Source organism: Archocentrus centrarchus, chromosome 13 (assembly GCF_007364275.1).
Source record: "Archocentrus centrarchus isolate MPI-CPG fArcCen1 chromosome 13, fArcCen1, whole genome shotgun sequence".
NCBI lineage: Eukaryota > Metazoa > Chordata > Actinopteri > Cichliformes > Cichlidae > Archocentrus > Archocentrus centrarchus.
In genome coordinates this window covers 3,533,170-3,560,328 of record NC_044358.1, presented here as the reverse complement: position 1 = coordinate 3,560,328, position 27,159 = coordinate 3,533,170, and the positions used below count along the sequence as shown (strand labels likewise).

The window sequence follows — 27,159 nt, the reverse complement described above, 5'->3', positions numbered from 1 at the left end:
CGTTCCCAGGCCAGCCGAGAGATATAATCTCTCCAGCGTGTCCTGGGTCTGCCGCGGGGCCTCCTCCCGGTGGGACATGCCCGGAACACCTCACCCAAGAGGCGGCCAGGAGGCATCCTAATCAGATGCCCGAGCCACTTCAGCTGGCTCCTTTCAATGTGGAGGAGCAGCGGCTTTACTCTGAGCCCCTCCCGGATGGCCGCACTCCTCACCCTATCTCTAATGGAGAGACCAGCCACCCTTTGAAGGAAACTCATTTCTGCCACTTGTATTCGCGATTTTATTCTTTCGGTCACTACCCAAAGCTTGTGACCATAGGTGAGGGTAGGAACGTAGATAGACCAGTAAATCGAGAGCTTCACTTTTACACTAAGCTCCCTCTTCACCACGACAGACCGGTGCAGCGTCCGCATCACTGCAGAAGCAGCCCCGATCCGTCTGTCGATCTCCCGCTCCCTTCTCCCATCACTCGTGAACAAGACCCCGAGATACTGTAACTCCTCCACTTGGGGCAAGAACCCGTTCCTGAGCCGGAGAGGGCACTCCACCCTTTTCCGGCTGAGGACCATGGCCTCAGACTTAGAGGTGCTGATTCTCATGCCGGCCACTTCACACTCGGCAGCGAAACGTTCCACTGCGAGCTGGAGGCCACCCCCTGATGAAGCCAACAGGACCGCATCATCTGCAAAGAGCAGAGATGAGACTCTGAGGCCACCAAGGAAGAAGCCTTCCGCCACCTGGCTACACCTAGAAATTCTGTCCATAAAAGTTATCAACAGAATCGGTGACAAAGGGCAGTCCTGACAGAGTCCAACACCCACAGGAAACGAATCCGACTTATTACCGGCTATACGGACCAAGCTCTCACTGCGGTTGTACAGGGACTGAATGGCCCGCAACAACGGGCCAGACACCCCATACTCCCGCAGGACCTCCCAAAGGATACCCCAAGGGACACGGTCGAATGCCTTCTCCAAGTCCACAAAGCACATGTAGACTGGTTGGGCAAACTCCCATGCGCACTCAAATATCCTTGAGAGGATAAAGAGCTGGTCCAGCGTTCTGCGACCAGGACGAAAACCACATTGTTTCTCCTGAATCCGAGGTTCGACTAACAGACGGACCCTCCTTTCCAGCACCCTGGCATAGACCTTACCGGGGAGGCTAAGGAGTGTGATCCCTTGAAAGTCTTCTTAAAGATGGGGACCACCACCCCGGGTCTGCCAATCCAATGGCACTGCCCCAGATCTCCATGCGATGTTGCAGAGGCATGTCAACCAAGACAGCCCTACAACATCCAGAGCCTTCAGGAACTCAGGGTGAATCTCGTCCACCCCAGGGGCCCTGCCACCAAGGAGTTGTTTAACTGCCTCAGTGACCTCTCCCCCAGAGATGGCCAAGTCATCCCCCTCGTCCCCAGACTCTGCTTCCACTACAGAAGGCGTCAGCGGGATTCAGGAGGTCCTCGAAGTATTCCTTCCACCGCCTGACTATAGCCTCAGTTGAAGTCAGCAGCACCCCACCCGCACTATAAACCGTGTGAGTGGAGCACTGCTTTCCCCTCCTGAGTCGCCTGACCGTTTGCCAGAATCGCTTCGATGCCGTCCGAAAGTCTTTTTCCATAGCCTCACCGAACTCCTCCCACACCCTAGTTTTTTCGTCGGCCACTGCCCGAGCTGCGTTCCGCTTGGCCTGTCGATACCTGTCAGCTGCCTCCAGAGTCCCACAGGCTAACCAAGCCCGATAGGACTCTTTCTTCAGCTTGATGGCTCCCTTCACCACCGGTGACTGGTGACCACCATCTGGTTTGGGGGTTACCATCACAACAGGCACCAACCACCTTGCAGCCACAGGTCTGAGCAGCAGCCTCAACAATGGAGGTGCGGAACATGGTCCATTCGGACTCAATGTCCTCAGCCTCCCTCGGAATGCTGTTGAAGTTCTGCTGGAGGTTTGAGTTAAAGATCTCCCGGACTGGGGCTTCTGCCAGATGTTCCCAGCACACCCTCACAATACCTTTAGGTGCACCAGGTCTGTCCGGCATCTTCCCCCTCCACTTGGTCCAACTCACCACCAGGTGGTGATCAGTTGACAGTTCAGCTCCTCTCTTCACCCGAGTGTCCAAAACATACAGCCGCAGATCTGATGATACGATTACAAAATCGATCATCGACCTGTGACCTACGGTGTCCTGGTGCCATGTGCACTTATGGACATCCTTATGTTCGAACATGGTGTTTTTTATGGACAAACTGTGGTTTGCACAGAAGTCCAACAACAAAACACCATTCGGGTTCAGATCGGGCAGGCCGTTCCTCCCAATCACGCCCCTCCAGGTCTCACTGTCATTGCCCACGTGAGCACTGAAGTCTCCCAGCAAGACTATGGAGTCACCAGATGGAGCACTCTCCAGCACCCCGCCCAGCGACTCCAAAAAGGGTGGGTACTCTGAACTGTCAGGACCCGTTCCCCAGCCCGAAGGCACAGGGAAACAACCCTCTCGTCCACCGGTGAAAACGCCGACATACAGGCAGCAAGCTGGGGGGATACAAGAATACCCACCCTAGCTCGTCGCCTCTCACTGAGGGCAACTCCAGACTGGAACAGAGTCCAGCCCTTCTCCAGGAGACTGGTTCCAGAGCCCAGGCCATGCGTTGAGGTGAGCCCAACTATATCTAGCTGGTATCTCTCAACCTCACGCACTAGCTCAGGCTCCGTCCCCACCAGAGAGGTGACTTTCCATGTCCCAATAGCCAGTCTCGATAGCTGGGGATCGGTCTGCCAGGGCCTCCGCCCTTGGCCACCGCCCGACACACACTGCACCCGACCCCTACGACACCTCCTGCGGGGGGTGGGCCTACAGGAGGGCGGGCCCATGTAACCTCTTCGGGCTGCGCCTGGCTGAGCACCACAGGCTAATGCCCGGCCACCAGACGCTCTCCCTCGAGCTCCCTCCCCAGGCCTGGCTCCAGGGTGGGGCCCCGGTAACCCTATCACGGGCAGGGTAAACTGTTCCCTTGCTGTCATAAACATAGGGGTCTTCTGAACCGCTCTTTGCCTGGACCCTCACCCAGGACCAATTTGCCATGGGAGATCCTACCAGGGGGACAAGCCCCCAGGCAACATAGCTCCTGGGATCACTGGGACACACAAACCCCTCCACCACGATAAGGTGGCGATTTATGGAGGAGATTAATCAACACTTTGAGCTGAATTCAATTCAATTCAATTTTATTTATATAGCACCAAATTTCAACAGTCGCCTCAAAGCGCTTTATATTTTAAAGTTAAGACCATAATTACAGAGAAAACCCAACAATCAAAACGGCCCCCTATGAGCAAGCACTTGGTGACAGTGGGAAGGAAAAACTCCCTTTTAACAGGAAGAAACCTCCAGCAGAACCAGGCTCAGGGAGGGGCAGTCATCTGCCACGACTGGCTGGGAGTGAGAGGAGGGAGATGGAACACAAGACACACTGTGGAAGAGATCCAGAGATTAATAACAACTAATGATTAAATGCAGAGTGGGGTATAAACAGAATGAAAAGAGATGAATAAAAAAAATACTCAGTTCATCATGGGAACCCCCTAGCAGCCTAGGCCTATAGCAGCATAACTAAGGGGTGGTTCTGGGTCACCTGATCCAGCCCTAACTATAAGCTTTATCAAAAAAGAAAGGTTTAAGCCTAATCTTAAAAATAGAGAGGGTGTCTGTCTCCTGAATCCAAGCTGGGAGCTGGTTCCACAGAAGAGGGACCTGAAAGCTGAAGGCTCTGCCTCCCTTCCTCTTAAGTATCCTAGGAACCACAAGTAAGCCAGCAGTCTGAGAGTAAAGTGCTCTATTGGGGTGATATGGGACTACGAGGTCTTTGAGATAAGATGGGGCCTGATTATTCAAGACCCTTTATGCAAGAAGAAGGCATTTAAATTCAATTCTGGATTTAACAGAGTGCCAGTGAAGAGAAGCCAATAATGGAGAAACATGCGCTCTCTTTCTAGTCCCTGTCAGTACTCTAGCTGATAATAATGAATTACGGTAGTCCAGCCTAGAAGTAATAAATGCATGAATTAGCTTTTCAGCATCACTCTGAGATAGGATGTTTCTAATTTTAGAGATATTATACAAATGCACGAAAGCAGTCCTAAATATTTGTTTAATATGTGCATTGAAGGACATATCAAAGCTTATATGTCTGGATCAACTGACCCTGAATCCTCCCTTAGACTGTTAGTTGTGATCTGGTGCTAAATTTAAAAAAAAATTGAATTCAATTCCAGACCTTTTCCTGGTTAAAAACATCTGTAGTATCATGATATGAATAATATCACAAAGTTCAAGGCTGTTGAGCAGCTAGATTTGTATTTCGGGAAAGAATGGGACAACATTCCTCTCCCAAAGGTCCAGCAGCTGGTCTCCTCAGCTCCCAGACTTTTACAGACTCTTGTTAAAAGCAGATGAGATGCTACACAGTGGTAAACATGGCCCTGCCAAAAATATTTTGAGTAGTGGTTGCTCGTATCAAATTCAAAATGACCTTATTTCTTTCTTCAAATTGTACATTTTCTCAGATTAAAAATTTGATATGTTTTCTATGTTGTGTTGTGAATAAAATATGTGTTTATGAGATTTTCAAATCAATGCAACTCTAATATCTTCTCTTGCATATTAACTCTGAAACTGAGAACCTACACAGACATATTAAACAATGAATTTCAGTGGAAAGTACCAGTCAAAAGTTTGGACACTCACCTGGGTGTGCGCAAACTTTTGACTGGTACTGTATATGTGTGTACCGGTTTTAAAGGAGACTTTTTCACAACGTTAACAACATCTTGGAAAACCTTTCTGGCCGAATGCCCTACAGGCTGACTTTTTATTCCACGTTTTTTAAAGTACCATACATTTCCCATTGAATTTAATGTTAAAACCGAACCTTTTAAATGTAAACTGATTAGAATTAATGAGTAAAATGAAAACCTTCTCTCCGTTTTTCATCTCTATCATACTCGAGTGTTGTTGCATACCAGTATTTAACAGGTGCCGTGTGTATAGTGTGTGCAGTGTTTAGGCTGTTGGATATCTGCAGGTCAGCTCAGTAGCATCACTCCTCTCATCACAGCCCAGTGCTGTGCTCAGTGAAGCGTTAGCAACAGTAGGGCAGGGTCAGCACTAGTCCAGCTCTGTCAGGGCCGATAATCATCAAGCTATGCACTTTGGCTCCCTTCTTCTTTTGCCAGACACTCTCCTGAGGATCCTTCTCCTCCAGGGAGCTCCCAAAGAGAAGCAAAGGTTGAAGAGGGGATGGGGAGCTACGTTCAGGTTGAACACTGATCGGCCCCTCACTCACATGCTCCTATTCTGAGGCAGGCTGGAGACAGAGATAAGCTATTGGCTGATTCACTGGAGGCTCTCTGTTGACCTTTGTCTGCTCTGCTGTCTGGCTGTTGTTTAGGGGTGATACTAGAGACTCTTGGGTGACTGGAAGCACCAATCAGGGAAGCCTTCTTAGATCAGCAAGAGCTAAAGAAAGTGTTTGCTTTTATCTCAGCTGATACAAAAAAAAAAAAAAAAAAAAGCAGATTGTTTGTTTTGACTGTTATGGACTTGGGAGTTCTGAAAAGACAGTGAATAATTTTTTGTAGTTCAGTTCAATTCAAATTTTTTAAAGTGCCAAATCACAACAACAGCTGCTCAGTGAAGCATGTAATGATCAGTCTGTCATTCCTTCACCAGACGAAATGATTGTCAAAACTGTGCAGTGTTGCAGACCCCCCATATTACACCCAGTGAAAACAGTTTCAAATGTGTTTCTTTGGGTTTAGGTTGGGTTGGATTGTGTTAGGAGAGGTCTGAACTCCTACAAAACTCAGACTTAACCCTTCAATATATTACTTTAAGCATTGCTATATATTTTAAGAATATAGTAATATTCCTGAAAATCACCGGTTATAGATGAACAACAGTATTTTTTTTTTTTGGTTGTTTTTAAAAAAAGTAAGATTAAGTGACAGATTAATGATCTGTATCAATGACTAAATAGTTTTTTTATGAAAAAAATATTGGATTACTGCAATATAAACCAGACCTATTGAAGTATTCTTTCATTTGGATATCTTTTGGCTAACAGTAGCTAATCTATCCTGGGTGGCTAACATCTGTTTGCTGTCAGGAACGTCAAGACGGGACAGTAATTGAATTCATGGGCATAACCAGCTATGAGGTCACCATTTCATTTCATTTTTTGAAAAAAGACAGTAAAAACTGGCCTGAATTAAAAAAGACTCTAAGGAACTGCTGCAAAGTTATGGCCTGCCCCACACTCCCTCTTGTGTTTAGTGGGTTAGGTTGAGGAACCTATTGAGGAATTATAATGGGTTGGTTAAAGCACTAGGAGTGAATCAGAGGCACTGCAGGGCCAGAGCCATTGAGTATGTAGCTTTTTTCTTTGTGCTATTTTCATTTCAAGTGAAGAAATAATTCAGTATTTTGCTATTTTATTTTATATTATTGTTTTATACACACCCATCTTCCATATTTGTCTATACACAGCTTCCTCCTTTTGCTCCTGCTGTACAAAATAAGGTCTTCACTGTTTTCAGAATTTCTGGCTTTGAATTTATTGCAGTTCTCTGACCTGGTCACTTCAGAAATGTAGCCTTTTCTATTGGTCATCGGAGCACAGGTGCTACACCTTAAAGGTGATACATTAAACACAAAACGTATTGGACCTAATTTCTAAAACCTGGTTACAACCCTGATTGAATTATGTGCAATATGTATAATATGTGGATCATCTGATGCTACGTTGTAAGTGCTTATTGGAGCAATGCTCTATAATTAGATCACAAAGAGCATATGAAATTATATTACCTTATGAATCTCCAATATGGGAATACTTTTATTACTATTAATATACTATTACTATATTCTTAATTATTGGAACCCTACCATACAGACCAGGAAAAAAGAAGAAGAACAGTGAAAGTTATGGTCAAAAGTATTTTTTTTTTCACATCATATAGAGAACATAATCAGCACTAAATGGGAGTTCTGTTATTCTACTTCAAGAGGCACAGCTTTGCTGCACACCTCCTGATCTGGGCGTCATCTGGGCCCTGCCTGGCCTCTAACTTGCTCTGTCCTCATTACTCGCCCTCATCACTAGCCAGGCACTCAACTCAATCTGACAGCAGGCTCCGCCACTGATCTGAGAGGTTATGAACCTAATGAGCCCGCCCATTGATGGGATGGCTTCAGACAAGCTATCCCAGGGTCCCCCTGGGGAGTGCTGCCACAGTCACACTCTTCACCTCCCTCTGCAGCTTCGTTCTCTTATGCACTCCATCTCTTCATTGCATCTTTCTATCAGGAATCTGCCTGTGAACAGCAGCTTCATGATATTGCTGTTCACATATGTATAAGGCAGATATTTCACATCACTTTGGTGTTTCACAGATTATTACTTTTCAATGCAATGTTTGTGATGTTGTGCTCCCACAAAGTCCATACATTTTAGAAGAATAGTAGGGCTTTCAAACATACGTTCTACACAGCTAGCTGAAACTAATATATGTTTCTTGGATTAAGGTTTTTGGAACACATTTTCTTATCAAACAATAGCATGATAAATTCTGATGACATTAGAACACAGAACATTTAATATACAATATGTATTTATTATTGATTACCCAATGTTATCGCTATTTGTAGTTAAAGTTTCATTACTCTTTAGTGATACTGATTATTAGTGATTGAATAAAACTGTTGTTTGGTCAAAGCCACTAGTCTCACACATGCCCACAAGTTGTGATCGCATGAATCCTGTCATTAGATGTCGAGGTAATAGTGAGACAGGTTTTACTTCTAACTTGTTGAATTTTTACTTTGACCATGATCTTTTCCTGAACCTAACCAAGTAGTTTTGGTGCGTAAATCTAACCAAGATCTGGACTCGATACCAGCTCATGCTCTTTAAAACCCTGTTTTAAAGGGTGTGGGTCGTGGGGGCACCAATCTAAGCTGAGCTTTGCTTAGACCACCTTCTCCCCTGCCACCTCCCTACCAGCTCTTCTGGCAGGACATTATCTCTCCAGCGAGTCCTGGGTCTACCCTGGACCTCCTCCCATATGGACATCTCCAAAACACCTCTCCTCGAAGGCATACAGGAGGTTTCCTGGTCAGATGCTGGAACCACCTCGATTTGCTCTTTTCAGCATGAAGGTATAGCAGCAGGTCTATTCTGAGCCCCTCCTGAATGACCAAGCTACTCAGCCTATCTCTAAGGGAGAGCCTAGACACCCTTCAGAGGAAGCTCATTTGTGCTGCTTATCCACCATGTCATTCTTTTGGTATCCACCCACAGCTCATGGACATAGGTGAGGACAGGATCAACTAGTAAATCAACAGTTTCGCTTTCACACTCAGCTGTCTTCATCATGATGCTGCTGCGATCTGTCTGTCATTCTCTTGGTCCCTCCTTTACTTGTCGTTCACTGAAGCCCACAGAACCACATCGTCCACAAAAATCAGAGATGAGATGTCTCTGAGATGAGATATCTAAACACTATCATGACATGATTTCTATTTTAATTACCACCCGAGCTTCAGCAGGAGCTCTTATAACTGCGCCATGTCTTCTGTGGTGGTTTGTACCTGATCAACCAATGAACTTGTAGTACCACTGAATCTGAGACCGCCCACCCCGTGGTTGCACCTAGATGGCTAATGGCTATCCAAATAATGCTTAAATAAAGAGTACTCATTAACCACTGTTACCTCCGCCAAGGAGGTTATGTTTTCGGTCGCGTTGGTTTGTTTGTCTGTCTGTTTATTTGTCAGCAGGATTACTCCAAAAGTTATGAACGGATTTCGATGAAATTTTGTGGAGTGGTTGGAAATGACAAGAGGAAGAAGTGATTAAATTTTGGCGGTGATCCGGATCACGATCTGGATCCAGGAATCTTTTGAGAATTCTTCACTATTGCGGGATAGGGGGTTATTGTTGTCTGGGAAAGATGAAAGATTATTTCACAGTATTTAGATACACATATTACAGCGTCAGTGACCCTATGGCCTTGGCGGAGGTTTGCGCTCTCTGAGTGCTTCTAGTTAAAATTAATATAATCATCAGTTGCAACTTTACAGTAATGCTTATAAATTGGTTTGCAAACCAGTTATTACTGGCATTACTCATTATCATTTCATGGTTTTGTTAACAGTAAAACACTGTTTACTAAATTTTAACTTAGGATCAGTTCACCATGATTTAACAGTGGTTATTTGAAAGTGTTACTTTCTGTCCTATTGATCGTGTCGTGTCCTGTTGTTCATGGTCTCTCTGCGCTCCTCTTTTTTTCTCTTTTCTTTCCTCTTATCCCTCCAACCAGCTGCAGCACACAGCTGCCCCTCCCTGACAGGTTCTGCAGTTCTCTCACTAATAATTTATTCTGTTGTGGATAATAGTCACCAAATGTATTCTAAAGATATGTGGACATAACATCTCATTCGAGTCATGGGTTTAACATTGTATTCACATAGAAGAAAGAGCTTTATTTGTCACATACATTTACATGCAGTGAAATTCATTCTCTGCATTTAACCCATCACACACATGGAGTATGTAGTACACACAGCACAGCATGGAGCAGGGGGCAGCCAAAGGGCGCCCGGGGAGCAACCTGGGGGGGGTGGGCTTGCTCAGGGACCCACAGTGATGCCAGCCCGAGGATTTGAACCAGGGTCCTCTCAGTGACGAACCCTCTTCTTCTCCCCTAGGCCACCACCCCTCTCCCCTAGGCCACCACTCCAGCAATGTTTCTCAGCATAGCAAAGCCCAGCGTGAAAAGTACCTTTCTTTAAACAACTAATATTCTCCATAACTACTCACATGACCGAAAGGGTCCAGGTGATTGTTTGTTAGCTTCAGCTTCTGAAATGATACCAGCTGCCTCATCCAGTGAGCTCCTGTGGCCGGGGAATCAGGGTGCACGTAGAGCCTGCCCGGCATTGCTGGCTCAGCCTTCCCAGCCACCATCCTAAAAACAGATTGAGAGAGCAAGAAACAACATGAGATGGAGAAAGGAATTACAGATGGAATGAAGTGCATTGCTGCTTTCTTCAGGGAATATGCCAGCCTCTTTAAGTATAGCGTGGCTGTACAACACTGCTCTGAACCCTCACAGCATTAAAAGCAGTGATCCCTGCTAAAACATCATTAGTAATTATACTACTCCAAAGTGTCACTGAGAAACACCAGAACCCACTAACTGCATGCCGTGCCACAAGATCAGAAACAAATGGCTGTAAAACAACCGGTCTGCTTGAATTCTTTTTCTCAGCTTTTCCTGGGAAAACTATTTTGTCTGCCCTAGGTAGGAGGACAGGGCCAGCTTTTTTGCTGTGCTGAAGGACAGAGGACTACAATGTTGTCATCTCCAGATAAAGGATCAGCTGGAGAAATACTAAGTCAAATCCAGGAGGTTTTGGCATTTTTTAAAACTATTTTGCCATCGCCCTGCAGTAAGGAACTGTTGCTGGTGATGATCCACAGTAAGTTAGCTACTAGATCGTGTCAGGCTAGATGTTCTGCCTGCTTTGAATGGTTTAGGTCTAAAATGATTTGGCGTGGCAGGAGTTCCTCTATCTGTTTCTTCTTTTTGGATCAGATACGGATTTAAGGGAATTTTAGTGAATGTCATGTATTTTTGCAAATGGACAGAATTATCTGAGGAGCGCTTCTTCTGAAAGGGTATTATTGACCAAATATAGGCAAACAGAAGAGGGGAAGTGCAGATTATTACGCTTTATCCCCCTATTTCATGGAGAGTAAAGGGGAGCCACATGTCTGACATGGTTTAGCCTTGTGCAGTGACCTGTGGATTTACAAGCTATAGCCACGGCTAGGGCTGGATTAATATTTGGGGGCATCAAACATTGATCCAGCCCTGAACTTACCAGCCTGAACACCTGCATTTGTTGTCCGGCTGGCACTGTGATCAGACCTCAACTATGTAGAACGATAATTAAAACAGTGACAATATTCTGAAGAATAAAAAAAAAAAATCAGCCCAAAGAGTTTAAGGGCAATGCTCTGAATATTCAAGATGAACTGAGGTCAAACAGATGTTGCTGGTGAAGTGACATAATTGTTTGCTAAGCTACTGTAATGTGATTACTTAATTTAGGGACAGTAATGCATTACATCAGTGGTGCAAAGCCTGCTAAATAGGTCTGGCAGAGAGCTGGAGCTGCCCTGTGCCATACACACTGACACGCTATCGCCTCGTGTCCTTCAAAACTTACCACTTGTTGTCACAGAATTTGTAGCGGTGGTCATCAGCTGGAACAATGTCAATAAGTAGGATGTATTTGGTTTTGGGATTCATCCCAGTCATTTTGACCTTGTAGCTAGGAAACATCCTCCTGTTGAAGAGGGCAGAGAAAAATTGTTAGACGTGCCCTTTTTTGTTTCTTTAACATGAAATATTCCCAGGAAAGCTGACCTCAGCAACTGCCACACATATTAGTTCATCTTTATTGGCCCTAATACAGAGTCGATAGTCCACCCTTGGCTTTAAAATTAGTTTGTTTTAGTGCTTTCTGTACAGGGCAGTAAACATAAGTTCTTATTCTCGAATCAAATCAATGATTAAGAAGCCCTTTAAGAAGTTTAGATAATGAAATTATTGCTACATGACATGTCATACTCTATAGACAATGTTTTTTCCAAATGGCAATCACTTTCAATGGTAGTACTTGACACTGACTGTCATCCAAAAAAAAAAAAAAAAGGATCTCATAAGCCATTAAAAAACCATTTGAGCTTGTAGGATCATCACAGCTGAAGATCAGCTCAGCTCACTGACTGCACCTTGATGATTTTCTTATGGGAATAGGATGAGCCGGGTCATAAAATCATGGGACTGAGAGACAAGGAGACAAAAAAGTTGACATCTCTGAAATCTGAAATAAACTTTACTTGAACATCAAGTGTTTGAAACCTACTCGTCAACAAATCGTCACATTAAACACAAATCCAGCATCCGTTTGACAAACCTTTTATTAAGATTGCCCTTTCTGTAGAAAAAGCAACAACAAAAAAACCCTCACATTTCCTGGCCTGGTAACAATTTGTGAGATGCCACTGAAAGTATGGGAACATGCTGGATCCTTTAAATGTCTCAAATATGCTAATATAGCAGCCAAGGCTATAAAGCACATGAAGGGAGCTACCTTTTGTGACCTCTTCTGGGAAACCAAAAACTTTTTCATCCCATCTGCGCCAAAGGAAATTTTGCAAAAGCCTCTGCAGTCTCTTATAAAGCCTTAAGTGGTTTTTAATGGCACCCCAAATTGGACAGAAGTTTAGACAGCTGGCTTGTCATTGCTTAAGAGGCAATGGTCAAAAAGGCCTGGAGTTTATCTGCTGGTGTTGCCCATGGCGACACTCTCAAACATTGTAATGGACAACCTCACATGCTTTTCTGAGAGGACTGCAAGGCATCAAAAGCCCTATCTTCATACTTGCTGCTCCAAGTGGTGCAAATACCCATCTTCAAAAGTCCATAGTGCTGATCATGTTACTGTAAATACTCCATCACGTAGGATGGAGGGAGAGGAGGGGGATTGAGGGCAGGTAATTTAAATCTCTCTTCCAGGCTTCAAATCCAATCAGTAGGAGAGCTCAGTCCTGCCATCATCCTCGCTGAAAGACGGGTTAATCTTAGAGGAACATTCAAAACAGACCTCTGCTCATCTCTGGCTCCAGTCACAGCACACGGCCAGAGCAGTCGGAGGCCTGTGTCAACACATGTGGCCGTTGGATTTGTATAATATGGCCATAACTATCTCACGGATGGCTCTGCTGTGAGATCTTTAATCTATCTTGAACGAGTAAATGTGGAAGTTGTAATGAATAGCTATCAAATAATGACATCATTACACTGGTGTTTACATTGGTGCCCTACAAGCACCCCGACCCCCTCCCCAGAAGCTAGCAGGTAGCTTTTCCCTGGTAGCTGAAATAGCAGACAGTGGAACGAGGAGAAGAGAAAAATGATGAATATAAAAAACTTTTGTTAAAAAGCTGGCATTATTTCTACTACTGTAGTTTACTAGATCACTAGATAAGAAAACCTGCCCAAGTATTAACCTAATATGAGCGGGTGCTTTACATCACAGCTGTTGATTTCCTTACTGAGCTACAGGGTGACTGTAGCTCAGTAGATAGAGCAGGTCACCTACTGATCGGAAGGTCAGCGGTTCGAATCCTGGCTACTCCAGGCTACATGCCAATGTATCCTTGGGCAAGATACTTAACCCTAAGTTGCTCTCCGACCGTCCGAGTATGAATGCGTGTGAATGCTAGTTAATTAAAAAAGCACTTAGCTTAATTAATGATGGAAGTGCTTGTATGAATGGGAGTGCATGGGTGAATGCAAACAGGTTGTATAAGTGCTTTGAGTGCTCTGATTGAGTAGAAAAGCGCTATATAAGAACTAGTCCATTTACATGGATAGTGTGTGATTACAGCACAACGTTGTTCTTTTTCTTTTGCCTTTTGATACAGAAGAAGTAGATGTTTCAAAAACAAAAAAGCAATAAAAGCTGAAGACCCTACGGGCAACAGGTTATTCCATAGTAGTTGGTTCTTTGTAATTTGATTTGTCATAAATTCTTCAGGCTGTCACTGTTGGGTAATCCATCTTGTGGTCCCACTCATGAAGAGACCTAAATGGTTTTAATTTAGTTTTTCTTTTTTTTTTTACCTTATTGACTGTAAAACTGTGTTTTATCAGCTTAATTTCTGTTTAATTACATATTAAGATATTAAAACAGTAACACCCTAGTGTTTAAAAACAGAAGTAATGCTCACCTGCTTAATGATTTTCCTCATTGTAAATCGATTGTTCAGTGTAAAAAAGTAAAAAATTGGATTTTAAAAGCACAACACAGACACACACACGCACACACACAAACACACCACACACACACACACACACACACACACACACACACACACACACACACACACACACACACACACACACACACACACACACACGCACAGAATTTGCCAGTGTTCGTAGTCTGTTTTCATGTTGTGTTTTTAAATTAATTCTGTTCAAAGGCTTTTTTAAAAAATACATCCCATATGCAAAAGTTTTGCTGAGTCTTATCTAATCCTGACTGTCCGCAGTTTAAACTGACGGTCTGTTCATCATGTAATGTTTAAATAATACACGTAACATTTCATATTTTGACATGAATGGCTTTTTCATCCCTTTGGAAAAACTATGAAAGTTGCAAATGTTCACATTGAAGTTGGTATCTGTTAATTTTTTTGTTAATAGAAAAATTAATCAATCATCTATAGTGCTGTATGGTTTCTATACATATGGGGAATAACAATAACAGTTGGGTTTGGGGCTTTCAGACTTAAAATATTTATGCATGATAGCCTGAAAGAGCAATTGAGTGCAGTGAAATTTTGAATTTGAAGAAATTTAGAAAAAATCATCAGTAATTTGGAATTTGAATAAAAAGCTACGACAGTAAAAAGTGGCAGATTAAATGTAAGTTGTTATTCTTGTGAAATGAGCAAAATCGGTGAATGAGATATATCAAACAAAGGAGGGTAAAGTGAATGCAAGTTCACTGACGCTCCAATGAACACATCAGAGGTTCAGTATCGAACCACCAACCTTCAGACTGGTGGATGACCTGCTCTACCTCCTGAGCCACAGCCACCATATCATTACTGTTCAGTTTTAATGTGTTGTTTTGGTTAGACCCCTTATTGTAGGGTCTTTACCCACAATACAAAGCGCCTTGAGGCGACAGTTTGTTGTGATTTGGCGCTATATAAATAAAATTGAATTGAATTGAATTGAAATTAATTTGCTCTCTGATTAGCTGTAATACTGTCACTCATTTGATAAGCATCTGACAAGTGACTATAATGCTATAATTGTTAAAGAAATGATACTATAAATATTTTTGTTAAGATGTGGTTAACCTTTTAAAAGAAGGAGACACAAATTCACTTAAGAATTTTTAATTAATATGGGCCTTTACATATTTTAGTGGAAAGAAGGCACAAATTATATTGCATGTATTTTTTTAAATAAGTAACTTTAGGTATTTTAGAGGAAATACAAAAAATGTTTGCCTTTCTTATGTTGTAATTACACAGTATTACTACGGCTGCAGTCTGTATTATAGGGTATCTTAATTTCCCCCCCCTTACATTTTAACTAGACATTACTATAGATGTGCAAGCTGTATTATAGATAACCATAAATTGCCCTTCAAAAAATGTAATAACAACTTACTATTATTAGTCTGGGCTATATTATAGAGTATCCTTACCTCCTATTCATTTTGGGGCATTTTATCCTTTATTGCTGGGTAAGACAGTGAAGCAGATAGGAAAGGAAGGAGAGCGAGCAGGAAGAACAACATGCAGGAATAGCCTGAGCCAGAACTGAACCTGGGCTTCTGTGGTGGCTTTGCCACATATGGGTCGCCTGTTCAACCCAATGAACTATCTCCTTATCTCCCTATCTCCTATTCTCACATTATATTTCTAACACTAGTTACTAATAGGGCACCTCTAATAATACAGTGGTAAATGGACTAGTTCTTATATAGCGCTTTTCTACTCAGTCTGAGCACTCAAAGCGCTTATACAACACGTTTACATTTACCCATGCAAACCCATTCATACAAGCACTTCCATGATTAACTAAGCTAAGTGCTTCAGTTTATCTAACATTCACACACATTCACACTCCAACGGTTGCGTCGGAGTGCAGTTTGGGGTTAAGTATCTTGCCCAAGGATACATTGGCATGCAGCCTGGAGTAGGCCAGGAATCGAACTGCTGACCTTCCGATCAGTAGGTGACCTGCTCTACCTCCAGTGTAAATGCAATATAGCCCTTTCCTCCAAAATACCCCCAAAGTAGTAATTGTAACGTCTTTCATTTAAAATGCCACAAAAGTACTCATTAGTTAAAGAATATTTATAATACAAGTTGTTTGTCTTTTCCTTTTAAACTGCCAATTATTCTCCCTACCAACATCAGTAACTACTCTTAGGTAAGTATTTAAGGTACTGAAAATTAAACCCTATTTTCATAAATAATTGACATGTAAAGTTTGGGAAATTACATCATAAGTCACTAGATGCATTATGAAGTGCTACCAAAATATCCATATTTGGTGCCAGGGTACCAATAACATGAAATAATGCATTATTCATTATTTATATATCAAAATTTTGTTCCATCCCTGTATTTAGTCTTATGTATTAAAATGCATAATTATTGCATCCAAGGATAACTGCTTTTTTAAAGCCAGACAGCATTAAGGAATACGTGTACATACAGCAGTGTGACTAAGTGAGTGAGTTTATGGGGAGCATGAGAAATGGAAGTCAGTGAGTGTGTGTATGATATCAGTGTCAGGGTGTGTGTGTTTTCTGTGTCCAGCCAGCTGTTTCTCTTAACAATCCCACATGTTTAGGCCCCTCCAATGATCCATTCCTTCTCTGGAATCTGCAGCACTACAGCAAGATCAAAAGAAGTGTTGAGGGTGAGGGGGTGGGATGAGGATGATTGAAGCGCTACAGCCTAGTAGACTCAGGCCTGTGTGGGCGCCGGGTTCCTCTTATCAACATGCCCTGTTCACTTGACGGGCTGTGTACAAAGAGGGAGAGTGAGGGAAGAGCTACGCTGGGTGCTTTGAAGAGGGAGGATTACACCTGGGACAAAGACACTCACCATAACAAGTCTTCTAGACTCAGCTAGGTGCTGCTTGGAAGACTTAGCTGGTTTCATCTCCGAGTGTTTGGGAAATCTGGGATCCTTGTGTTTTTTATGCATCTGTACTGACCCCCCCCGCTCCCTGCAATTTACCCCTCTCACATTTATACAGCAGATTTCTTTTTAAAACCAGGGGACCCTTTCGACATGCCTTTTCACTTTTGCTTTTCCCTTTTCTTACTCACACACACACCACACACACACACACACACACACAAAACACACACACACACACACACACACACACACAACACACACACACACACAGAATTTGTCAGTGCTCATAGTTTCCAGTCTGTTAGGAGTCTGTTTTCATGTTGTGTTTTTAATTAATTCTGTTCAAAGGGCTTTTTTAAAAAAAAAAAATACATCCCATATGCAAAAATTCTGCTGAGTCTTATCCACTTTCGGACAAAACTAGAATAATCCTGACTGTCTGCAGTTTAAAACTGACGGTCTGTTCATCATGTAATGTTTAAATTAATACACGTAACATTTCATATTTGAATGAATGGCTTTTTCATCCCTTACCATCACAGGGTTTCTGATCATAACAGCATTTTGCAGGTCCACGGAGCCATGCCACCCTCATTGGTTATGTTCCCATTTATTCAGGTTTATTTGTTACTTAGTTCAGTTTAATTGAAATTGTCAGATGTTTTTGTCATGCAGTTTATATCTCCCCATGTTTCCTGTCCCCTCACCAGGTCTCAATAAAGCCAAAACATTATCTTTAAAAAAAACTTTGAACCTGTGGAGTCATTAGCAGACTCTGCCTGTTTAAAGGGATCAGCGGTTTTTAAAGGGTCTAAAGTTCTTGTCTTTGCTGTGTTGTTCCAGCTCCATCAAAACTGAAGTGGTGTGTTATCTGAAACAGTGTGAACAAAGGTCAACCCTACAGAAACAGATCCAGGGTGTACCCAGTATAAAGTGCACCCTTAACTGTATTCATACTGGAGGATCTTTTGAAGTGACCATTCAAACACAAAAAAAAGAGAACTATTTATTTTCTGCATGATGAAGGATTGTAGAATACCAGAAAACAGCAATGCCACCATTTTCAAGTTTTTGGTTCACCACCATCTTGAAAATAATATATAATCAAATACCAGATAAGGCACCCTTTTCTCAGTGGTCATGGGTCAGACTACACCCATCTTTAAAACCATTGTGTTAATGTCAGCTACACAACTGTAAAGTTTCATGAGTCTATCTTGCATGTTTGTGAGGCTTTCCTGTTGACAAAGTGTGTCCACAGAGAGACCTATCAGAGTACCTCTGTGCTAGTTCTACTGTAGATGTCTCTTGGATTGTATTTAATGTGTAGCGATTCCAGCCAACCACATGTAAAAGCTGAGGAACACCCGCTTTTGACTGAGAAATGTTATGTTCTTTGGAGACTCCTTATTTCACCTAGCTGACTGGCATTTCTGGGTTCAGACTACACGGTATTTCAGTTTGATAACTTGATCACTTAAGTCAGTCTTGACATGACCAGATTACCAACCAATCAGCCAAGTGACTGGATATGAACCTGGCTACATCGGAAATAGCAGAACATTGTGCATTTTGACCATTTTATGCCTTAAGATTATAGGTTCATTCAATAAAAATCATTGATTTGTTGCAGCAATTAAAAAACATTTGAACATCTGATCAACACAATTTTAGACCGGTCTACATTTTATTAAATGTATATATGGTAACGTTTGAAGAATGTAATAATTCCCTTTACAAATTGAGAGGCAGGAAAAAACACTCCTCTTACTTGACCAATATGAAAAACAATTATATAAAAACTTATAAGAATGCCCAAATCTTTTTAGCTGTAAAGGAATGTTAATGTTTTATATTTAAGAGACACAGTTGTGGTCAGTTGTGATCAAAACTTTACATGCAATCACAATGGACTCAGACTGCTGGCTTACTTGTGGTTCCTCGGATACTTAAGAGTAGAATGGGAGGCAGAGCCTTCAGCTTTCAGGCGCCTCTTCTGTGGAACCAGCTCCCAGCGTGGATTTGGGAGACAGACACCCTCTCTATTTTTAAGATTAGGCTTAAAACTTTCCTTTTTGATCAAGCTTATAGTTAGGGCTGGATCAGGTGACCCTGAACCACCCCTTAGTTATGCTGCTATAGGCCTAGGCTGCTGGGGGGGCTCCCATAATGCACTGTTTCTTCTCATTCACCTTATTTACTTTGTTTATACTCCACACTGCATTTAATCATTAATTGTTATTAATCTCTGGCTCTCTTCCACAGCATGTCTTTGTCCTGTCTCTCTCCCCTCAGCCCAAACCAGTCACAGCAGACTGCCCCTCCCTGAGCCTAGTTCTGCTGGAGGTTTCTTCCTGTTAAAAGGGAGTTTTTCCTTCCCACTGTCGCCAAGTGTTTGCTCATAGGGGGTCGTTTTGACTGTTGGGTTTTCTCTGTATTATTGTAGGGTCTTTACCCGCAATACAAAGCGCCTTGAGGCGACTGTTTGTTGTGATTTGGCGCTATATAAAAAAATTGAATTGAATTGAATTGAACTGAATTGAATTGAATGGTAATTTTGGCTTTTAATGATTTCTATGAATTGTTCATTTTCTAGGATGGAATGATTGCACAGCATGCATCTTTAATGACTTAAAAAAAACAGGAATTGGGTGCACAAGTTTGACTGTATTTGGGATTTTCTCTAATCCACACAGGGTCAAAAATATACATATAGGCTCCTATATAGAAACATATTCCCCCACTAATATTTGGTTAAATGTCCCTTAGCAAGTTGTGCTTGGACCAGATGCTTTTGCTAGCCTTCAACAACCTTCTGGTATAATTCTGACTGCATATTTGACCATTCGTCTGGGCAGAATTGGTACAGTTCTTTTGAATTGGTTGGTTTCCTTGCATGGACCCAGCTTTTAAGTGCAGTCCACAAATTTTCAAGAAGTTTGAGGTCTGGGTTTTGGGGCCTTAATGGGCCATTTCTAAACAATTACAGATTCCAAGATCACTTTAAACAATTGTAGATTGGATGTGTCACCACTTTGCCAAAGTCTGGAAGAAGACCTAAACTGTGACCTTGAGATAAGAGGAAATTAGTTAGGATGTTCAAGAAAAAAAACAGGATCCATCAAGGCTCAAGCCTGAAATGAACTGGAAACTACTGAAACAGCATCATCTCTGTTCGCAGTGAAGTGAGTTTTACATTGCCATTGACTGAGAGGGTGCTGACACAGAAAGAAGGCCCTGCTCTAAAATCGACACTTTGAATCTCGGCTGAAACTTGCAGCAGCCCACATGGAAAAGCCAAATATCTTCTGATCAAACAGGACAAAGACTGAGCTATTTGGGCACTATGAAAAGAGGTATATTTGGAGGACTACAGGAGATACTTTCAAACCTAAAAACACCAAAAGTTAAGTATGGATGTTTTGTTGCCAGTGCTTCTGGTACTCTGCACAAAGAGGCTGAAATAATTAAGGAAGAGGACTACCTCCAAATCCTTCCACTTCAGCTCAGATTGACAGCTAGATGGTTGAAACTCAGACATAATTGGGTATTCCAACAGAACAATGATCCCAATTTCACATCAAAACTGTTTTTGGAATGGATAAAGCAGGCTAACAATAAGCTTCTGGAATGGCCATCCCAAAGCCTCGAACTCAACCCTCCTGAAAATTTGTGGACTATGCTTAAAAGCTGGCTCTGTGCCAAGAAACCAACCAATTCAAATGAACTGTACCAGTTCTGCCAGTAAGAATGGTCAGCTATGCAACTGTATGTACAACTGTACTGTATGTCTCATACTTTGATTTAATGATTTATTTAATTATGAAAGTTACTGTTTGTTTTTCTCCTCATACAAGGAATATTTATTTGTTTCATTTTTTTTTTATTATGGTGTATGAGAAAAATGTAAGGAGCCACTTTCATGAGTTAAACTAAATATGCTACATGTAATATATGACATGCAACACATATGAAACACTCATTTTAATTTTTTTCTTTCTATTCATTTTCCATACAGAGATTAGAATGTGTGATGTGAATCTAAATGTGAGCAAAATGCACAACTACCTCCAGAACTAAACTGGTAGATGGTATACACCTGCCATTCAACTTATCTATTGACACAGATTTTGGATAAATTTCCATGAATTTTAGTAGGCTCTACAGAAATCCATGTCTCCCTCTGGATGACATCATATCAACCTGAATCACTTTAATGGGTTAGGTTACCCACTCATCATTATTGAGAACTTACAGTCATGCTGGCTACTCTTTGAAGCTGCACTTACCCTTATGAATAAGAACGAAAAAGAATATGCATGTATCTCAAACCTACTCATGTTGGTTCAATTTTTTTTTTTCTTACAACATAAATTTATCATTGTCTTTGTTTGTTGTACATTTTATAGCATGATATTAATGTAACCTGCCTATTTTTCTTTTCTTTTCTTTTTATTTATCCACGCGTGTTTCAAATCCCAGTAAATGTAATAAATAAGTCTAATAAAATTTCTATTTCATGATTTTATATCTGGATCAAATTACTAGACAAATGTGTCACTGTTGTGACATTTGTCTCTCTCTGATGTACAGCGAGATAATAAAAAAATAAAGCACGCACTGAGTTTTTCAGAATGTGCAGTAACGCCTCGTTTCCTTTCCTAGATGTATTCTTACTGTCTGTTCAGACTACACATTAAATACAATGTTGTACTGTGCTTCACTGGTCTACCACAAAATGCTTCTTGCTGCAGCATCACTAAAATAACCTTCTGCCATGATGACATAGCGGGTTCTACATGCACTATTCATAACATGCTTGAATAATTCAGCCTGTGTTGATATCGTTTTCATTTTCAGAGCTGTTGCTTGTCAACGATGAAGCCAGTTTTTCAGTGACCTCCAATGTGCCTGCTGTAGACTGACTGCAGGTAAACCCAGATGGGTCTTCCAGTGCAGCTGCACAGCTACGCCGTACACTGTACAACCCTTCAAAGGGCTTTAAGGATTCTGAGCCTACTTTATCAGCTGGACAAGGGAAAGCCCATCTCTTATGGTTATGCAGCATTAAAGAAAAAATGTGGTGACCTTTTACATTTTTTGCTCGGGAAAAAAAATCCCATGAAGAATGAGAGGTGGAGGTCAATTTGAGAGTGTATTCATTCTCTGGTTAATGTCCAATGGCCTCACTATCTAATCCTCAGGTCGCATTAAATCCAACAAGCCGAGCAGTCATTTGTGTTTTCAATTATGCAGTCGCTGTGGCAGGAACTTTCTGTCTCTTCCTGAAAGACAAATTATAACTGCTATATGTTACTAGTAGCTGTCTAAACAGATGATCCTGGAAAGGTACGATACGCATCTTGCGTAATGAATCCATGACTAAAATATCATTTTAACCTGCAATTTCCACAAACCTTTGCATGTTTTCACCCTCAAGAACAGGTACGTATATATATGACTAATAAAAAGCTCAACTGCTTCCAGGTTTTGTTGACATCCTTGTTAAAATCAAGTGGAAGCTGCTTCTTTCATACCACTGTACATCAGTGGTTTGGGATTCATAAACTCCATCATAAATCCTGTAATACATTATGTTAATGTAACACAGTTCATCATTATAGAAAATACATTAACTGTACTGCTTTTTAGGTAAAGTTTTGAAGCACCTGTTTTTAATATTTCGTCTTCGAGTCCAATCCATGTCTGACAGGAACAAACGTTACTTACCTACTCTACTACACTTAAGCCTGTACGTCTTACTCCGCTTGTAGATCTGACATAATACTGGTTACTTTACATAAAAAAAATGTTCAAATTTTTTTATCAAAAATAAACAAAAATGCAATAATACAAAAGACAGAACACATTTGTCTTTTAATTTGCATAACTTATTTTTTTTTATGGTGCATCAGAAACATGCTCTACTAACCTCCCTGCTTTAGTAATGATCATCTCTGTGCCAGCCTCATGGAACTTCTTCCACAGCTCCCGCTCATGAAGGACGACCTTAATGTTCTCAATGTTCTGAAAGAAGAGTCACAGTTACAATCAAAACAATTCAGACCGGGCAAGAAAAAAAGAAATGTAAAATAGCTGCATACAAACATAATGCAGAGCAACTTATAAAATCTTCCTAAAGAAAAGTCTAATATTCAACAGTCCAACCAGAAGGTGCTATTGCCAGTGCCCTCCACCTGTACCTGGTCAGGCTCAGTGGAGTTGGGAACCGTGGGAGCTGTGGACAGGCCCAATCGTGACTGGTCTGGAAGCAGATCTGTCTCCCCACCAGTCTGGACCCGGCTCACATGTTCATCCGTCACAGCTGAAGCCTTCTCCTGAAGCATCTCTGCAGGATTAGAAAAATACCCAGCTGTCAGATTTATCAGTGAGCAGCAGTGAAAGCAGAGAGAAATTGCCATTGTGCATCAGACCTGCCATGGGACACTTTCCAGATATAATGTAGACTCTGAAATGTATCATATACCGAATTGACATTTACAGTATAGAGTTTATAAAGTGAACTGCAACTGGTCTGCTGGCCGCACTTTGCCCTTCTTCTATGACCGTGAGGCACTGCCGACCTTGCATCAGTGGTGCTAAGTACTGTGACTCTCTAAATTCCAAATTCTTCATTAACCTATAATAATTTTTACTATGTAAAGGTAACTTTTAGCCACTATGTTTCAAACTATTTTTTATTTTCTGTTTTTTCTGAAGTAACATAATTTTACAACTTTTTAAATATTTTGTCTGAAAGAAAACTAAATAAAAAGCTAATTGGGTTAAAAAAAAAAGTTGCTTCTATTCAGCAATAGTTAATTCTGCCTTTTTACCACAGCAGTTTTTTTTTTTTTACATAAATGTAACAGACATTACATGTCATTGTAATGTATAGATCAAACATTTTGCAGCCCTACAGTTGTAGGCCAAAATCTTATATATTTTCAATAGGCTTTTGAGTTTAAGTATGAATATCTAAGATTTAATTGTGGTATATAAATCCTCCCTCTCTCTAAAATAAAACCTTAGCTAAATTTTTTTATAATATAAATTCTTTTATCCACTACAAGCCACATACAAAACAGCTTTTTTCTTCCATTAAATGACATTACTAGACCAAACTGAAGATTGTTTAAAAAGTGAATGCCATAAAAATGCAATGAATTATTTTTTTCTTGGCTCAGCCGCAGCACCATGTGTTTGTAACACTAGTATTTATATTTCTCCAGCAGAAACCAAGTCATTGCTTTGGACTGGGCTCAGTGTCCAGGTTCCACCGGCTGTTGTTGTTGACACATTCTGGCAAAGTTACCTGTGGTGCAACTGATGCAAGTTTAAATATTACTGTTTACATGCTACAATCTGCTGCTGTTCTCATACATTGTTTCCTTTTATTTAAATAGATATTAACAACGTAACCACTTTGGGGCAAGCATTTTTTTCTATTAATCGAAGGTCACAAAATCCTCTGTGCTCCTTACTGCTCCAGCTCATCCATCAATCTACAGAATGCCAGCACTTGATGATCATCTCATGTGAACCTCGACCCACTGAGACTTAAAATGTTTAGCTTCACGACAGCAAGTCAGCAAGCTCAGTTTTTATTAAAGATTTGTAGACGAGACTCTACAACAGGGTCAAAGTCTCAGCAGTAAATTACACTGACGCACCGTACAATGAATATAGCTGTAGTAAAAATACAGCTCTCACAGGCAAATCTTGATTTAAGTGTGGAACACAGGTGAGTGTTCCATACTTAATGTTAACAGAAAAGGACCAAAGCCAATGAAAAATAAATAAACAAATGAAGTTAAATGAGGGATGATTCATTCTTGTCATTATGTCGATGGTCATATTTCGCCCTGTCTCTCACACCTACGGAGTCACTGCAGATGCTGCTTCTTTAGCACTTCATCTGTATCTGCTTCTTTGCCTACCTCAGAACCTCAATGCATCATCCAGCTGCAGGCTGCAGACGCTGGTTTCTGTGCGCTCGGTACTGTACTACTGCTGATAGATTCAGTTAGTTCTGTTTCAAATACCTTTACATCACTCAAACTGCTGTTTCGTTCCACAGACTTAGACTGCAAAGTGACATTTTCTGACTGCAGTTTAGCTTCAGATCTTGTTTTAAACTGATGTAAATTTGACTGTTTTGAGGTTCTCATTGCACTCTCACTCTACAGTGCTCAGCAAGGCAAAAGCTGCTCAAAGTATGCCAGTGTGAAACCTGTTGCTGCCGTCTCCTATCCTCAGGGTTTGGATGCAGGCCTGTAAACACAGAAAAACCATGAAACAGGAGAGGCGGCATCCAGTGTAAACTGATGGAGACCTTTGTGAAAGCTAATAAAGATAAGAGCTGACAGAGAAACAGCTACAGAGCCTTTTTTTATTATTACAGTGTGAATCTGAGCCTTTAACTGTAGAGCACAAGCCAACAGCACATGCGTGAGCTTTTCTGTTTCTGTCACACAGGACATCCAGTCTGAAAACTATTCACAGCACATATCTGCACAAACTATATTGATAAATGTCAGCAGTAGAGTAAATAAATAAAAACAAATCCCTGGCATCACTGTTGTTTTGTTCCCAGCATCTAAAGGTTCGATTTAAATGTGCAAATCATGAAGGGATTTGCAGGGAGTGCTTGCAGCCTATACAGGAAGAACTGCTTGCTTCAAATGCTTCTGCTTAGGTGCACTTCAAGACAAAGAAGTAATCTCTGTGCAGCAGTGATAAACAGTGCTGCAAGTGCTGCAGTGCAAATCCAGTAAAATCCAGGGGACGCATCTGAAGAAACAGTGGAAACTACAGACAAAATACAATTTTTCATCTGACTGTAAAGCTTCACTTATAGCCAACATATAGCCAAAGTCCTAACAAACTGCGTCGAGCAGATGTAATACGTTTCAATCTGCCGCCATTTTGTGTCAGCAGCTCTGAAGCATAAAGGCCTGGGCATCAATAGTGAAGGCATATTTCTCAAAAACAAACAATATTAGCTGATGAGCACATAAACAAAGCACATAAAAAATACACCTTTCTTTCAAAAAAAAAATGCACCCTCTGATCAGCTTGACAGCATTTAAACTTCACTGTAAATGTGCTGCAGCCTTCTCAAACAAAAACTCCCTCAAAATAAAATAACCAAATATAGTTTATAGAAAACAATATAGCAAATGTCTGGTTTTTAATCTAACAATCATCTAATTTTTTTTTACTGTATTAAAAGCAATGACCAGTGTTACAGAAACTTGCATATTTCTTATTAAAGCTGGGTTTTCCAGTCCTGTTCCATAAAATTACTCAGTGTTCTGATACATTTTAAGACAATTAATTTTTAAAAAAAATGCAACGATCCTCCATTAAACACAAATACAATAAAATATATAGAAGGGAAAGATAATTTTTAAAATATTTAAAATAACACTGTCATTATTTTTTAAACTTTTTTAAGCTGGTGTGCGGTAATGTTCAAGCTCATGCCAATATTTGCAAATAAAATGTGAAAATTAGGTACACATTTTTTCAATAATTTTAAAGCAATAATAATAGTAATAATAATATAATAATAGCCAATTTATCTGTAAAAAAAATAACATAGCATGTGCATAATTAAAAATAAACAAATTGATAAAAATAAACAATAATGCCAACATAGAAAGCGAGACTAAATCATTTCAATTTTTGTTCAGTCTGCCCCCCCCCCCCCCCCCCTCTCTCCTGCCTGTTTCTGTCAGTTTCAGCGCTTCCCTGTCAGAGTGCTCTGCGGACTGAGTACAGTAGGCTCATTATCGCAGCTGATTCCCCCCACACAGGATCACACTTTGGATTATACAGCCTTCCTCTCCTCTCCTGAGACAGACAGCACTATTTCCAGGATCAGCAGCAGCGCGGACGCGTCTCTCTCTACTGTACCTTATGCGTTCAGCTATCATCTGCTTAAATCCATCTCCGCGCACGGCAGCTCGGTCTTCGGCCTGCAAACAGTGGGGTTCCTCCCCTTCCCACAGCCGCTGCACGTGCTTTTATAAGAAAATTGCCTGATCTCGAGCGGTGTCCTGGCGGCTGCGGCGGCGGCTGTCAGCTGGGAAGTGCCGGTCGGTTCGGCTGCCTTAGTGCCTTTCAGCCTTTCAGCTTCTACAGCGACGACGTTCTGCGCCTGTGCAGTGCGCTCTTTGAGCTCTAAGGGGGGATCTCAGTGGGATATTTTCTTGGAATCACACACACACACACACACACACACACACACACCACACACACACACACACACACACACACACACACACACACTGCTACAAGAGCTTTGCTACATTGCTACACACAGTTGCTC

General features: G+C 41.4%; 1 protein-coding gene across 1 annotated transcript in view; it reads right to left on the bottom strand.

The window, feature by feature from the left end:
* The window catches only part of tbx4 (T-box transcription factor 4), a 34,981-nt gene extending 8,028 nt beyond the window's left edge, over window positions 1-26,953 (bottom strand). Inside the window, exons 1-5 of the mRNA XM_030743512.1 lie at window positions 26,745-26,953; window positions 23,027-23,172; window positions 22,756-22,850; window positions 11,303-11,422; window positions 9,888-10,035 (exon numbers count right to left, since the gene is read on the bottom strand). Coding sequence (XP_030599372.1) covers window positions 9,888-10,035; window positions 11,303-11,422; window positions 22,756-22,850; window positions 23,027-23,170 — 507 coding nt within the window. The 5' untranslated portion in view covers window positions 23,171-23,172; window positions 26,745-26,953. The remainder of the gene's footprint in view (window positions 1-9,887; window positions 10,036-11,302; window positions 11,423-22,755; window positions 22,851-23,026; window positions 23,173-26,744) is intronic.
* Between the last annotated feature and the right edge of the window lie 206 nt (window positions 26,954-27,159).